At 42.0% G+C, this 15,480-nt stretch overlaps 1 protein-coding gene across 2 annotated transcripts in view; it reads left to right on the top strand.

Moving 5' to 3' along the window:
* Positions 1 to 15,241, top strand: part of LOC137364376 (uncharacterized) — a 162,021-nt gene extending 146,780 nt beyond the window's left edge. For both annotated transcript variants that reach the window (XM_068027622.1, XM_068027621.1), the window contains exons 7-8: positions 10,608 to 10,685; positions 15,077 to 15,241. In XM_068027622.1, the coding sequence (XP_067883723.1) occupies positions 10,608 to 10,657 (50 nt within the window). In that variant the 3' untranslated portion in view covers positions 10,658 to 10,685; positions 15,077 to 15,241. The remainder of the gene's footprint in view (positions 1 to 10,607; positions 10,686 to 15,076) is intronic.
* Positions 15,242 to 15,480: the final 239 nt, after the last annotated feature.

Raw genomic sequence — 15,480 nt, 5'->3', positions numbered from 1 at the left:
ATGAATGGGCAGGAAGCAAAGAGATACAGACCCTTAGAAAATAGGCGACAGGTTTATATAGAGGATTTGGATCGGCGTAGGCTTGGAGGGCCGAAGGGCCTGTTCCTGTGCTGTAATTTTCTTTGTTCTTTGTTCTTTAAACCTGTCTCCACCACACTCTCAGTGCATTTCAGATCCTAACCACTCACTGTCTGAAAAAGTTTTTCCTCATGTCGTCATTGCTTTTTTTGCCAATTACCTTGAATCTATATCCTCTTGATCTCGATCCTTGCACCAATGGGAACAGGTTTTCCCTATCTACTCTTTCCTGATCCCTAATGATTTTGAACACCTGTTCTCTCAACCTTCTCTTCTCCAAGGAAAACAGTCCCCACTTCCCCAATCTATCTACATAACTGAAATTCCTCATCCCTGGAACCATTCTCATGAATCTTTCCTGAAGTGTGGTGCCCAGCATTAAACACAATCCTCCAGCTGAGGTCAAACCTGTGTTCTATACAAGTTTAACATAACTTCCTTCTTTTTATACTCTTTGTCCCTCTTAATAAAGCCCAGGATATTGTCTGCTTTATTAACCGCCCTCTCAACCTGTCCTGCCACCTTCAATGACTTATTAACATATACCCCCAGGTCCCTCTGCTCCTGCACCCCCTTTAGAATTGTACCCTTTATTTTATATTGTTCTCCTACCAAAATGAATCATTTCACACTTCTCTACATTAAATTTCATCTGCGACTTGTCAGCCCATCTTGTCTATGCCTTTTTGAAGTTCCACACTATCCTCACAGTTCACAATGTTTCCAAGTTTCGTATCATCCGCAGATTTTGAAATTATGCCCTGTGCACCAAGGTCTAGGTCATCAATATATATCAGGAAAAGCAAGGTCCTAACACTGTCTCTATATCCTTTTTATAATATGGTAGCCAGAACTGTTCACGTGCTCCAAGAGTGGTCTAACCAAGGTTCTGTATCAATTTAACATAACATTTCTGCTTTTCATAAATGTTCCTCTGCAACTGAACCCCAGTTCAGTTTTTCTTTTGGCCTTATTAACCTGCATCACTACCTTCAGTGATTTGTGAACGTCTTGCCCCAGATCCATGGCTCCTCAATTTGCTGCACAAATTATGCTCCTATTAAATCTCCATCTCATAAACCACCATACATTACATTTCCAAAGTTAAACCTTTATCAATAGTTCTCTATCCATTGAACCTCTGTTCATTTCACCTCCACTTTTGAAGCCCATGCTGCATCTGTGAAGCCTCATCCTTTAAACCTCTATTCATTGGACCTCCAATCTTTAAATCTCCATCCATTGAAGAAGGTGACACTCCCCACAAAAGTTCTGCGAATCACAACTGCAGAACTTAGTCTTCAGACGGTGATTCTTAATTGGAGGCAACAGCAACCTGCCACACCTGAAACACAGGCTTCCTTTATCCAAACCAGTGTTTCCCCACAGAGTGTATCAATTCCTCTTTCCTCTTGGTTATGGTCAGTACATACTTCAAAATGTTTCAGAGCCATCAAAAGTCCTAATGTTTTTTTTTCCATGGTGGAATTCTTCTTTTGGTGGCAATTCAATTTTTTTGAGAAGTACCCTACAGGTTTTGCTGTGCCCGATTTGTCATCCTGCAATAGAACTGCACCAACCCCCAGGTTATTAACTTTAATCGCTACCTTGAAGGGTTTAGCAAAATTTGAAGCAGCCAACGCTGGTTCATTAATTAAAATTGCTTTTAGTTTTTCAAAAGCTGCCTGACATTCACCTAACCATACTACTTTGGTTTTCCTTTTCTGTAACAAATCAGTTAATGGAGCAGCTAGAACACGAAAATTCTGTAGAAACCTTCTGTAGAAACCACACACCCCAAAAAACCTCATCATTTCACAATTAGCTAGTCTTAAGAATAGAGAACTCCACTAAGGCTTGTACTTTTGCCGTTCTTGACAATACTTGTCCTTGCCCCACTATATGTCCGAGGTAGGTCACTCTTGCTTTTCCAAATTCGCTTTTTGTCAGATTTACCACCAAATCAGCAGCTTGTAACTTTTTAAACAGAGTTTCTAGCTGTTTTATATGTTATTTCCAAGTGTTACTGTTCATTAGTATATCATCAAGATACACTACACAGTTGGGAACACTGGCTACTACCTGATTCATTAATCTCTAAAAAGTTGCTGGGGCATTTTTTAGACTGAATGGTATCACTCAGCACTGATAAAGACCATCTGGTGTGACGAAAGCTGATATTTCTTCAGCTTGAGGTTTGAAAGGAACTTGCCAGTATCCCTTTAATAGTCTGCCTTCATTACCACATTGACTTTTCTGTAGTCTATGCAAAATCGAATTGACCCATCAGGTTTAGGCGCTAATACAATTAGTGAACTCCAGCTACATTGACTAGGTTCAATTAAGTTCTTTTCCAGCATTTATTGGATTCTGCTTTTACTTGGGCCTGTTTGTCTGGACTTGAGCAGTATGGATGTTGTTTTAAAGGAACAGATTCCCTCATATCCACATCATGCATATCTAAGGTTGTACATCCTGGCTTATCCCTACAGACTATTTCAAATGTGTGAGTAGCCTGGTTATGTCTTCACGTTGTTCTGTGTCTAAATACAAAAGCATGTTGTCCACTTTTCCTCGCCATTCTGTATTCACTAACTGGATAGTAGGAGGTTCAATCTGAGAATTGTCCAGGCTTCCTTCTGCCTAATCCTCACTATTCTTTTCCTTCTCAACTGTCTCCATTACCTGACATACCTGTACTGGCTTATCCTCCTCACTGCAATAATGTTGCTTTAACATATTGAGATGACACAACCGATTCTTCTTCTGGCGTTCAGGGATGTCAATCAAGTAATTTACCTTACCCATTCTCTTGATCACTTTATATGGACCACTGAACCATGCTTTTAATGGTTCACCTTGTAATGGTAACAATATCAACACTTCATCCCCTGGTTGAAAATTTAGGGTCTTTGCGTTCTTGTCTGCCCATGTTTTCATATTGGCTTGGGATGCTTTTGAGGTGTTCCTGAGCCACATTGCAAGCTTTTGTGAGCCTTTCCTGGAACACAGATACATATTACATTCAGAGATACAGCACTGAAACAGGCCCTTCGGCCCACCAAGTCTGTGCTGACCAACAACCACCCACTTATACTAACCTTACAGTAATCCCATATTCCCTACCACCTCCCTACACTAGGGGCAATTGACAATGGCCAATTCACCTATCACCTGCAAGTCTTTGGCTGTGGGAGGAAACCGGAGCACCCGGAGGAAACCCACACAGCCACAGGGAGAACTTGCAAACTCCACACAGGCAGTCCCCAGAATTGAACCTGGGTCCCTGGAGGTGTGATGCTAACCACTGCACCACTGTGCTGCCCATAGTCTAGTCTCAAAGATTTATTCCTTGATTCTACAAACCTGTCTTTAATCAGTTTTAGAGGACCTCTTACTTCATGTCCGTAAACCAATTCAAAAGGACTAAAACCTGTAGATTCATTCGATGAATCTCTGGTGGCAAATAAAGAAAGTCTAGCCCTTTATCCCAATCATGCAGATATTTGTGACAGTATATCCTAATCATTGTTTTGAGAGTTTGATGGTACCTCTCTAAAGCTCCCTGTGTCTGTGGGTGCTATGCTGAAGATTTTAACTGTTTGATACCCAAATTGCACGTGACATCTTGTAATATTTTAGACATGAAATTAGAACCTTGATCCAATTGAACTTCAAGTGGTAATCCATATCTCATAAAGAATTGGGTTAACTTCTCTATTACTACTTTAGCAGTAATTGTCCTCAGGGGAATGGCTTCTGGAAATTGAGTAGCCATATCCATGATAGTAAGTATATTTTGATGTCCTGCTTTTGTTTTTGGCAAGGGTCCTACACAGTCTACCAATACCCAAATGGTTCCTCAATAACTGGTGTGGGAATTAGTGGTGCCAGTTTTATGGTGGGTTGTGATTTTCTCACCATTTGGCATGTATGGCATGTCCTACAGAATTGCTTCCCATCCTTTGTAAGGCCTGGCCAGTAATGTTGAGTTATATGTGATTTGGTCTTCCGAATCCCCAAATGTCCTGCTCGAGGAATGTCAATGTAACCTTAATTCCTGGCAATAGAAACATAGAAACATGGAAAATAGGAGCAGGAGTAGGCCATTCAACCCTTCGAGCCTGCTCCACCATTCATTATGATCATGGCGGATCATCCAACTCAGTAACCTGTTCCCGATTTGCCCCCATATCCTTTGACCCCTTTAGACCCAAGAGCTATATCTAACTCCTTCTTGAAAACATACAATGTTTTGGCTTCAACTACTTTCTGTGGTTGCGAATTCCACAGGCTCACCACTCTCTGGGTGAAGAAATTTCTCCTCATCTCAGTCCTGAAAGGTTTACCCCGTATCCCTTAGACTATGACCCCTGGTTCTGGACTCCTCCACCGTCGGGAACATCCTTCCTGCATCTACCCTGTCAAGTCCTGTTAGAATTTTATAGGTTTCTGAGATCCCCCCTCATTCTTCTGAACTCCAGCGAATATAATCCTAACCAACTCAATTTCTCCTCATACTTCAGTCCCACCAATCCATGAATCAGTCTGGTAAACCTTCGCTGCACTCCCTCTATAGCAAGAACATCCTTCCTCAGATAAGGAGACCAAAACTGCACACAATATTCCAGGTGTGGCCTCACCAAGGCCCTGTATAATTTCAGCAAGACATCCCTGCTCCTGTACTCAAATCCTCTCGCTATGAAGGACAACATACCATTTGCATTTTTTACTGCCTGTTACACCTGCATGCTTACCTTCAGCGACTGGTGTACGAGAACACCCAGGTCTCGCTGCATATTCCCCTCTCTCAGTTTACAGCCGTTCAGATAATAATCTGCCTTCCTGTTTTTGCTACCAAAGTGGATAACCTCACATTTATCCACATTATACTGCATCTGCCATGCATTTGCTCACTCACTCAACTTGTCCAAATCACCCTGAAGCCTCTCTGCATCCTCCTCACAACTCACCCTCCCACCCAGTTTTGTGTCATCAGCAAATTTGGAGATATTACATTTAATTCCCTCATCTAAATCATTAATATATATTGTGAATAGCTGGGGTCCTAGCACCGATCCCTGCAGTACCCCACTCGTCACTGCCTGCCATTTGGAAAAAGACCCATTTATCCCTACTCTTTGTTTCCTGTCTGACAACCAATTTTCTATCCATCACAATACACTACCCCCAATCCCATGCGCTTTAATTTTACACGCTAATCTCTTATGTGGGACCTTGTCGAAAGCCTTCTGAAAGTCTAAATAAACCAGTTCCACTGGCTCCCCCTCATCAACTCTACTAGTTACATTCTCGAAGAATTCTGGTAGATATGTCAAGCATGATTTCCCTTCCGTAAATCCATGCTGACTCTGTCCGATAAAATCTTTGATAATGGACTCTGGAATTTTCCCCACTACTAATGTCAGGCTGACTGGTCTATAATTCCCTGTTTTCTCTCTCCCTCTCTTTTTAAATAGTGGGGTTACATTAACTACCCTCCAATCTGTAGGAACTGTTCCAGAGTCTATAGAATCTTGGAAGATGACCACCAATGCATCCACTATTTCTAGGGCCACTTCCTTAAGTACTCTGGGATGCAGACCATCAGGCCCTGGGGATTTATTGGCCTTCAATCCCATCAATTTCCCCAACACCATTTCTCTACTAATACTGATTTCCTTCAGTTCCTCTCTCTCACTAAGTCCTGTGTTCCCCAACATTTCTGGTATGATATTTGTGTCCTCCTTTGTGAAGACAGAACCAAAGTATGCATTTAGTTGGTCAGCCATTTCTTTGTTCCCCATAATAAATTCCCCTGTTTCTGACTGTAAGGGACCTACATTTGTCTTCACCAATCTTTTTCTCTTCACATACCTATAGAAACTTTTACAGTCAGTTTTTATGTTCCCCGCAAGCTTCCCCTTCTGAATCAATCCTTTGGTCCTCCTTTGCTGAATTCTGAACTGCTCCCAATCCTCAGGTCTGTTGTTTTTCCTGGTGAATTTATATGCCTCTTCCTTGGATCTAATGCTATCTCTAACTTCCCTATTAAGCCATGGTTTAGCTACCTTTCCCGTTTTACTTCTGCGCCAGACAGGAATAAACAATTGTTGTAATTCATCCATGCGCTCTTTAAATGTTTGCCATTGCCTATCCACCGTCATCCCTTTAAGTAACGTTTCCCAATCCGTCATGGCCAACTCGCGCCTCTTACCTTCGTAGTTTCCTTTATTAAGATTCAGGACCCTAGTCTCAGAATCAACTACGTCACTCTCCATCTTGATGAAGAACTCTATCACATTATGGTTGCTCATCCCCAAGGGGCCTCGCATCATTAGATTGTCAATTATTCCTCTCTCATTACACAATACCCAGTATAGGATTGTCTGTTCTGAAGTTGGTTTCTCAACGTATTGGTCCAGAAAACCATCCCGTATACAATCCAAGAATTCCTCCACTACGGTATTGGGACTAATTTGATTTGCCCAATCTATATGCAGATTAGAGTCACCCATGATTACAGATGTTCCTTTATCGCATGCTTCTCTAATTTCCTATTTAATGTCATTCCCAACATTACCACTACAGTTTGGGGGTCTATATACAACCCCCACTAACGTTTTTTGCCCCTTAGTGTTTCTCAGCTCTACCCATACAGATTCCACATCGTCAGAGCTAATATCTTTCCTCACTATTGCATCAATTTCCTCTTTAACCAGCAATGCAACTCCACCGCCTTTTACTTTTTGTCTGTCCTTCCTAAATACTGAATACCCCTGGATTTCCCATCCCTGGTCACCTTGCAGCCATGTCTCTGTAATCCCGACTATATCATACCCGTTTACATCTATTTGCACAATTAATTCATCCACTTTATTGCGAATGCTCCACGTGTTCAGGCACAAAGCCTTAAGGCTTGTCTTTTAAACATTACTTGTCCCCTTCCCACTATTTTTCACTGTGGCCCCGTTTGATTCTGGCCATTGAATTCTCTGTCTATCACTTTTCTTATTCCCCTTTTTTTGTTCTTGTCTTTGATCCCCCCCCCCCCCCCCCACCTCCTCTGACTCCTTGCAAAGGTTCCCATCCCCCTGCCATTTTAGTTTAAACCCTCCCCAACCACTCTAGCAAATACTCCCCCTCGGACATCAGTCCCGGTCCTGCCCAGGTATAACCCGTCCAGTTTGTACTGGTCCCACCTCCCCCAGAACCAGTCCCAATGTCCCAGGAATCTAAAACCCTCCCCCTCACACCATCTCTTCAGCCACGTATTCATCCGATATATCCTACTATTTCTACTCTGACCAGCACGTGGCACTGGTAGTAATCCTGAGATCACTACCTTTGAGGTCCTACTTTTCAACTTACTTCCTAGCTCCCTGCATTCTGCTTTTAGGACCTCATCCTTTTTTTTAACCTACGTCGTTTGTACTAATGTGTACCATGACCACTGGCTGTTCACCCTCCCCCATCAGAATGTCCTATATTTAGCTGGTACGACTATCTGTCGAACAACCATCCAGTCTTCGTCCGCAGGTCTATGAGGCTGTCTCCATTTCCTCTTCAAAACCCCGTCTTCAATATCCTTTCGCCTCAGCTTCTGTTAGAGCCGACTGTGCTATTCTATGTAACTCTGGATCAGCTTGCTGTGCTGCAATTAGAGAAGATTTGTTAAACATCTCACCTTGATTATCCAAATCCCTATTGGGGATTGCTCAGGTTACTACACATGCAGAAACTTGTTCCTGTAATTGTTCCATTTCGTTAACTTCACTTGGTTTCTCTGTGACTACAGGAGAAACTGATACTTATGAGTTGGCCAAATCATTCCCTAGGAGTAAGTCAATTCCCTCGACTGACAAACTATGGACAACTCCTACATTACCATCCCAGATATCAGGCACACTCTAGGTGCACTCTCTATAAAGGTGCGGTTATATACTCCCCGCCAATACCATTAACTAAAACTTTAGCATTCAGTGTGGTCTCTGGTGGAAATGTTGTACCTTTCCCCAGCAAAAGAGTTTGGGTTGCTCCTGTATCCCTAAGTATGATGATAGGTTTTCCTGTTTCACTTGAGGGATATGGAATTACTTTTCCCTTTGACAGGAATCTGTTATCACTTTCAGGTTTCTTATTCTTAACCTCTATACTCACTTTCGTTTCTGTATCCGGTTTTACTGCTGCCGTTAAAGCTACAGCCTGGTCTCCTGTACTCACAGTCAGAGAAAGAGGCTCTTTCTCAGCATTATCTTTGTGTACCCCAACAAGTCCCATGGGTTTACCTAGTAACTTGTAGCATTCTGAATGAAGATTTCCTACCTTGTGGCAATGATAACACTTCGGGCTTCGGACCTCACTTCTACCCTCAGCACCTTCCTTTCTGACCTGAGGAGGTGATCCTGGGGCATTCCCAGCTTGTCCTTCTTGTCCCCGGCCACTTGCCTTTCTTTCACTCTCCCACTTCCTATCCTTCTCAGGTGTTTAGGGGTGATGGACAAAAGGTTTTGGCTTATCCACAAGCTCAAAATTATCAGCGATTTCCTCTGCTTAGTTAGCTTTTAAAACTTTCCGGTTTTTTACATCAGTTCTCACTACTGGAGGGATTGAATTTTTAAACTCTTCCAAGAGAATCAATTCTCTAAGGTTCTCCAAAGTGGCTTCCAGCTTTACTGCCTGTATCCAATGATCAAAATTAATTTGCTTTACCCTCTCAAATTCTGCATAGGTTTGCCCAGCCAATCTCTGTAGGTTCCGAAACTTCTGACGGTAAGCTTCAGGGACTAACTCATACGCAGCAAGAATAGCATTTTTTGCCATCTCATAATCTGCAGGAGCCTCTTCAGGAAGCATGGCATAAACTTCATGAGCTTTGCCTACCAACCTGCTTTGCATAAGCAGTGTCCAGTTTTCCTTTGGCCATTTCATTTGTTTGGCTATTTTTTCAAAAGAAATGAAAAATGCCTCTACATCCCTTTCCTCAAACTTCGGGAGAGCTTGTATAAATTTAAACAACTTTTCGCTGGGTCCTGGGCTGGATTCATATTCTTCCTGACCAGAATTTACCCTGGAGTCAAAGACTACCCCTTTGTCTTAGTTCCATCTCTTTTAATTTGAATTCCCTTGCTTCTCTTTCACTTTCTCTCTGAAGTGCTCTCTCTTTCTCCCTTTCCTCTTTTTCCAATTCAAGTTTTCTTAATTCGTTCTCAGTCTCATATTTTTTCATTTCTTTTTCCTGCTCAAGTTTTTTCCTTTCTATCTGAATTCAAGCTAATACCACTGCATCACTCTCTGACTTAATATCTTCTTCTGCTTCTTCTTCTGCTTCTAATTTTAAATATTGGACTATTACGTCAAATATCTCTGTTTTTTTAGCACCTGATTTCAATTCTAACCCCAACTTTTCTGCCAGTTCTATCAATTTAACCTTGGTTAAAGTTTTCAAGTCACTGAGGGACACATTCTCCTTTCCCAGAAAAGCTGCTGCATCTGCTAATGCCATTCCAATGATATAACCTTCCCCCTCTTATACAAGAAACCTGGTCCCTTTATTTTGTCTCTTTCAAACCATTACTTCCCTTATATTTCACATAATTAGCATTGGATTTGAATCCCACAAGAGCCCCCAATTAATATGTTACGACCAAAGCAGGAGTAATGCATTGTTAATTCAGTCCTGCTACTCCACAGGTCAAGGCATATTAGTAAAGTTACCCAACTACCAGAAAAATTGCCAAATCAATCACTTTATATATCCCCACATCTGAAGTACCGTGCGCAGTTTTGATCTCCTTATTTAAGGAAGGATATACTTGCATTGGAGGCGGGACAGTGAAGGTTCACTAGATTATTCCCTGGGATGACAGGGTTGTCCTAAGATGAGAGGCTGAGTACATTGTGTCTATATTCCCTGGGGTTTAGAAGAATGAGAGGTGATCTCATTCAGACATACAGGATGGATAGGGTAGACACTGAAAGATTGTTTCCCCTGGTTGGGGAATCTAGAACACAGGGGCACAGTCTCAGGATAAGGTGCCTATTATTTAGGACTGAGATGAGGAGAACTTTCTTCAGTCTAATGGTTGTGAATCTTTGGAATTCTCTAACCCAGAGAGTTGTGGATGCTCCGTCGTTGAATATATTTAAGGCTGCGATAGATAGATTTGTGGTCTCTCAGGGAATCAAGGGATGTGGGTAGTGGCCGGGAAAATGGAGTTGAAGCAGAGGATCAGCCAGGATAATATTGAGTGGCAGAGCAGGCTCAAGGAGCCGAATGATCTACTCCTCCTATTTCTTATTTTTACTGTGCTCCTTACATCGAGGTGAACAACTTTCTCCCATCACATAAAACACAGAACTATCCCTAAAATTGATCAATCTACACAGTCTATTGGTACTGATGTGGTGCCTCATCAAACAGCCTTTGTTACTACTGCAGTAACCCTCTGAGGCTGATGGTCAGTAGTTTAGGCAAAAGTGCAGGTTTCTTGCACATTAATACAATGCCTTTTATATTTTATTTACAGTGAGGTCATGGACTAAAGTTCGAAGACTCAGTCGACTTGCATCACGATGAGAGTTGAAGCTCTGTATACTGTTGTGAGGTAAAATACAAGACACAAAGCAGAATTTGTCTTTCCAGGATTGAGAATACAAGGGCACCGATTGCAGTAATCTGAATCTGAAGCAGTTTACAACACAGTAACACCATATCCATATTTTTAATTAATTCTTGTGATGTTCGGTTTCACTGGAAATATTGGCATTTATTGCCCATGCCTAGTTGCCTACTTGAACCATTGTCTACCCACAGAGCTGTAAGGTAAGGAATTCCAGGAATTTTACCCAGTGATAAAGAGGGAGCAGCAAAATATGCCCAAATCGGGATGGTGTGTGACTTGGAGAGGAACTTGGAGGTGATGGTGTTCCTGCTTCCTTTGTCCTTCTAGGTGGTAGAGCTCATGGTTTTGGGTGGTGTTGTCAAAGACACCTTGGTGAGTAGTGTCGGCGGTGGCTGTCCCTCGATTCGAGGATGACGTCTACTCAAAGTCATTAGTTTCTGCTTTGGGTCTTCTGGTTACTGGTGTAGATCTTAGGGCACATGGGACAGGACATCCAGGAGATAGTGGGATCCAGAGTGCAGGATTTACTTCCTTCTCTGTGGCCACTCTGCCTCATCATTAAGCTTGATGGACCAGTTGTCACCATTTTGAGGAGGATATCTAAAACCGGATCAGCTGCGCCACTTCAGCCTTTTAAGAGAGGTGGCTGCCAAGGTATGGGAAGTGCTCAACATATTCCAGTCTCCTCTTCAACATATTTGGGAGGTGGGATATCTAGCATGACACTGTCCTAAAAGGGCAACCCCTAATTTTAAAACAGTGCCCCCTGGTTCTGGACTCACCCACAAGAGGAAACATCCTCTCCACATTTACCTTGTCAAGACCATTTAGGATCTTATATATTTCAATCAAGTCTCCCCTCACTCTTCTAAACTCCAGTGTTAGCCAAGCCCAGTCTGTCCAACCTTTCCTCATAAGACAACCCGCTCATTCCAGGTATCAATCTAGTAAACCTCCCCTGAACTGCCTCCAACACATTTAGAAGAACAAAACTGCACACAGTATTCAAGATGTGGTCTCACCACTGCCCTGTATAACTGAAACGTAACATCCTTACTTTTATTTTCAATTCCTCTTGTAATAAAGGATAGCATTCCATTAGCCTCCTTTATTACTTGCTGTACCTGCATACTAACTTTTTGAGACTCATGCACTAGAACACCTAGATCCCTCTGCACCTCGGAATTCTGCAGTCGTTCTCCGTTTAAGTAATACTCTGCTTTTTTATTCTTCCTGCCAAAGTAAACAACTTCACATTTTCCCACATTATACTCCATCTGACAAATTTTTTCCCACTCACTCAATCTATTTATATCGGTCTACAACCTCCTTATGTCCTCTTCACAACACACTTTCCTACCTATCTTTGTGTCATCTGCAAAATTAGCTACCAAGCCATTGCTCCCCTCACCTAAGTTATAGATATAGAAACATAGAAAATAGGAGCAGGAGTAGGCCATTCAGCCCTTCGAGCCTACTCTGCCATTCATTATGATCATGGCTGATCATCCAACTCAGTAACCTGTTCCCGCCTTCGCCCCGTACCCTTTGATCCCTTTAAACCCAAGAGCTATATCTAACTCCTTCTTGAAAACATACAATGTTTTGGCCTCAACTGCTTTCTGTGGTAGCGAATTCCACAGGCTCACCACTCTCTGGGTGAAGAAATTTCTCCTCATCTCAGTCCTGAAAGGTTTACCCCATATCCCTGAGACTATGACCCCTGGTTCTGGTCTCTCCCACCATCGGGAACATCCTTCCTGCATCTACCCTGTCAAGTCCTGTTTCTATGAGATCCCCCTTCACTCTTCTGAACTCCAGCGAATATAATCATAACTGACTCAATCTCTCCTCATACGTCAGTCCCGCCATCCCAGGAATCAGTCTGGTATGAATTGTAAAAAGTTGAGGGCCCAGCACAGACCCCTGTGGGGCTCCACTCATCACATCCTGCCAATCAGAAAAGGATCCATTTCTGCATACTCTGTTTTCTGCCAGCCAGCCAATCTTCTATCCATGTTAATATGTTACCCCCTACACCATGAGCTCTTACTTTGTGCAATAACCTTTTATGCGACACCTTGTCAAATGCCTTCTGGAAATCCAAGTACAGTACGTCAACGGACTCCTCTTTATCCATAGCACATGTTACTACTTCAAAGAACTCCAATAAATTGGTGAAACATGATTTCCCTTTCACAAAGCCATGCTGACTATTCCCGATTACCTTGAATTTTTCTAACGCCCAGCTATAGCCTCCTTAATGATGGATTCTAACATCTTCCCCATGACAGACGTCAAGCTAACTGGCCTATAGTTACCTGTTTTCTGCCTCCCACCCTTCTTGAATAGTGGGATTATATTTGCTACTTTCCAGTCTGATGGAACCTTTCCAGAATCGAGCAAATTTTTAAAAATTAACACCAACACATCTACTACCTCATTAGCCTCCTCCTTTAAGACTCTAGGATGAAGCCCATCAGGACCCAGGGACATGTCAGCCCACAGCTCCATCAGTTTGCTCAGTACCACTCCCCTGGTGATTGTAATTTCACCAAGTTCCTCTCTTCCTTCCACCTCCTGATTTACAGCTATTACTGGAATGTTTTTGTATCCTCTATAGTGAAGACAGAAGCAATTTCCTTATTATCTACTATTAACTCCCCATTCTCACTCTCCAGAGGACCAACACTCACTTTACTTACTCTTTTCCTTTTAAAATACCTGTAGAAACTGTTGCTGTCTGTTTTTACATTTCTATTTAGCTTCCTCTCATACTCTAATTTCTTTCTCCTGATTAATCTTTTCGTCATTCTCTGCTGCTCTTTATATTCTGACCAATCATCTGGTCTGCCACTCGCCTTTGCGCAATTATATGCTTTTTCCTTAAGTTTGATGCTTTCCTTAACTTCTTTAGTTAACCACGGATGGTGGGTCCTCCCTTAGAATTTTCTTTATAGGAGGAATATACTTATTCTGGGTATTCTGAAATATCCTCTTAAATGTCTGTCACTGTTTCTCTATTGATCTATCTCCTAGCCTGGTAACTCAGATCACTTCAGCTCGCTCAGCTTTCAGGCCCACATAGTTGCCTTTAAAATATTAGTCTTAGACCCGCTCTTCTCTCTTTCAAACTGGATGTAAAATTCAATCATATTGTGGTCACCCAGAGGTGCCTTTACTCTGAGGTCATTAATTAATCCTGTCACATTACACAAAACTAAGTCTAATATAACCTGCTCTCTGGTCGGTTCCAGAACATGCTGCTCTAAGAAACTATCTCGAAAACATTCTATGAACTCATCATCCAGGCTACTATTGTCAATCTGATTTTTCCAGTTCATATGTAATTAAAACACCCATGATTATTGTCGTTCCTTTATCACAAGCACCCGATATTTCTTCATGTATACTTCATCCTACATTGTGATTACTGTTAGGGAACCTGTAGACCACTCCAACTAGTGACTTATTTCCCCTTGTATCCCTCATCTCCACCCAAACAGATTCAACATCCTGATCTCCTGAACCCAGGTCAACATGTCCCTTCCGCTGTTCACAACGGGCAAGGTACAGGCCGTACCCAACCAGCTCGTGTTTGCAAAACTGGAAACAGTGTCCAACATTGATGTGATTCCGCGATTGGACAACATTTGCTAAATAATGCTCAGTGTGCTAAGAATTATGCTGACAACCAATTTAAGATTGTCAGTTGGACTCTCAGTGTGGTGCACTTGCGCCTACTAGTAGCTACATATATTAATACACAGGGACCTGTTCTTTGCAGACAGAAAAAATATGTACAAACATTGCGCCTGTTTCAGGTAGACAAAATAAGTGACAGCCATTCGCTGGTTCATTCCTCAGGGCAATGCTTTGACCAATCAGATTCAAGCTGCCTGGTTTAAATTTCAAAGCTTGACAGTTAACTGCCAGTCACCATAAACTGGTGCATTCTCCATGGCAATGTCTCTACTAATCAGAGATCACTTGCCAACCAATCAGTACTCTCTTCTCATACAGTATAAAGTTGTTGCTGCTCCTTACATTGATATTCTTGCAGATTGTCCTGATGAGTGCAAGATGAAAAGCTTCGACAACATGTCTCTATTTTCAGCAATACTCAAAGGGGAAACTGGTGGGACTGACAGGAGGTGTCGTCAGAGAAGAATGAATGAGGGATCTGTTCAAAGGATTTGAACTCTGTAAGAAGTGATAGTAATGAGGGAATAGGAATAAAGGTGGAATTAAATTGAATGCATTGTACTGAAACCTTTTAACAATCTGTGATGTCAATGCTTGTAACAACTTTCAGTGAATATTTAATAACATGAACTGCTGGCACATTGATTGATATAATCTTTCTTCCACAGGAACATTGCTACCAGGGAGGAGCCATCCTACACATGTGTGTCTGTGCTGGTGTGTGACCACTTTCTCACTCATCTTTTATTGGAGCTGTTGGGATTGTGGAGATCCTCACCATCACCTGTACAGAGAGAGATTCAAATACCAGGGCTAGTATAGCCTGAAGATAATAAAGTGTTCATGTGTATAGACTGTTTACTGATGTTGTTTTATTATCACACAAAGGGAACAGTCCTGAATATTTAAACGTCTGCTATAGCAGTCTTACCTCCAAGTGAGAAGGTTCTGGAAGATTTAGGTTCGGGAGTCACAGATACCCAAAAGAGGAGGTCGAGCTCATAATGTGGTTTTAAAATAGTTTATTAAGAAGCAACAGTTTAAATATAATGTATATTAAGAATTAGCAGTT

Source organism: Heterodontus francisci, unplaced genomic scaffold, assembly GCF_036365525.1.
Source record: "Heterodontus francisci isolate sHetFra1 unplaced genomic scaffold, sHetFra1.hap1 HAP1_SCAFFOLD_1026, whole genome shotgun sequence".
NCBI lineage: Eukaryota > Metazoa > Chordata > Chondrichthyes > Heterodontiformes > Heterodontidae > Heterodontus > Heterodontus francisci.
Note: the sequence above shows the minus strand (reverse complement) of the source record. Positions and strands in the feature narration are given on the sequence as shown.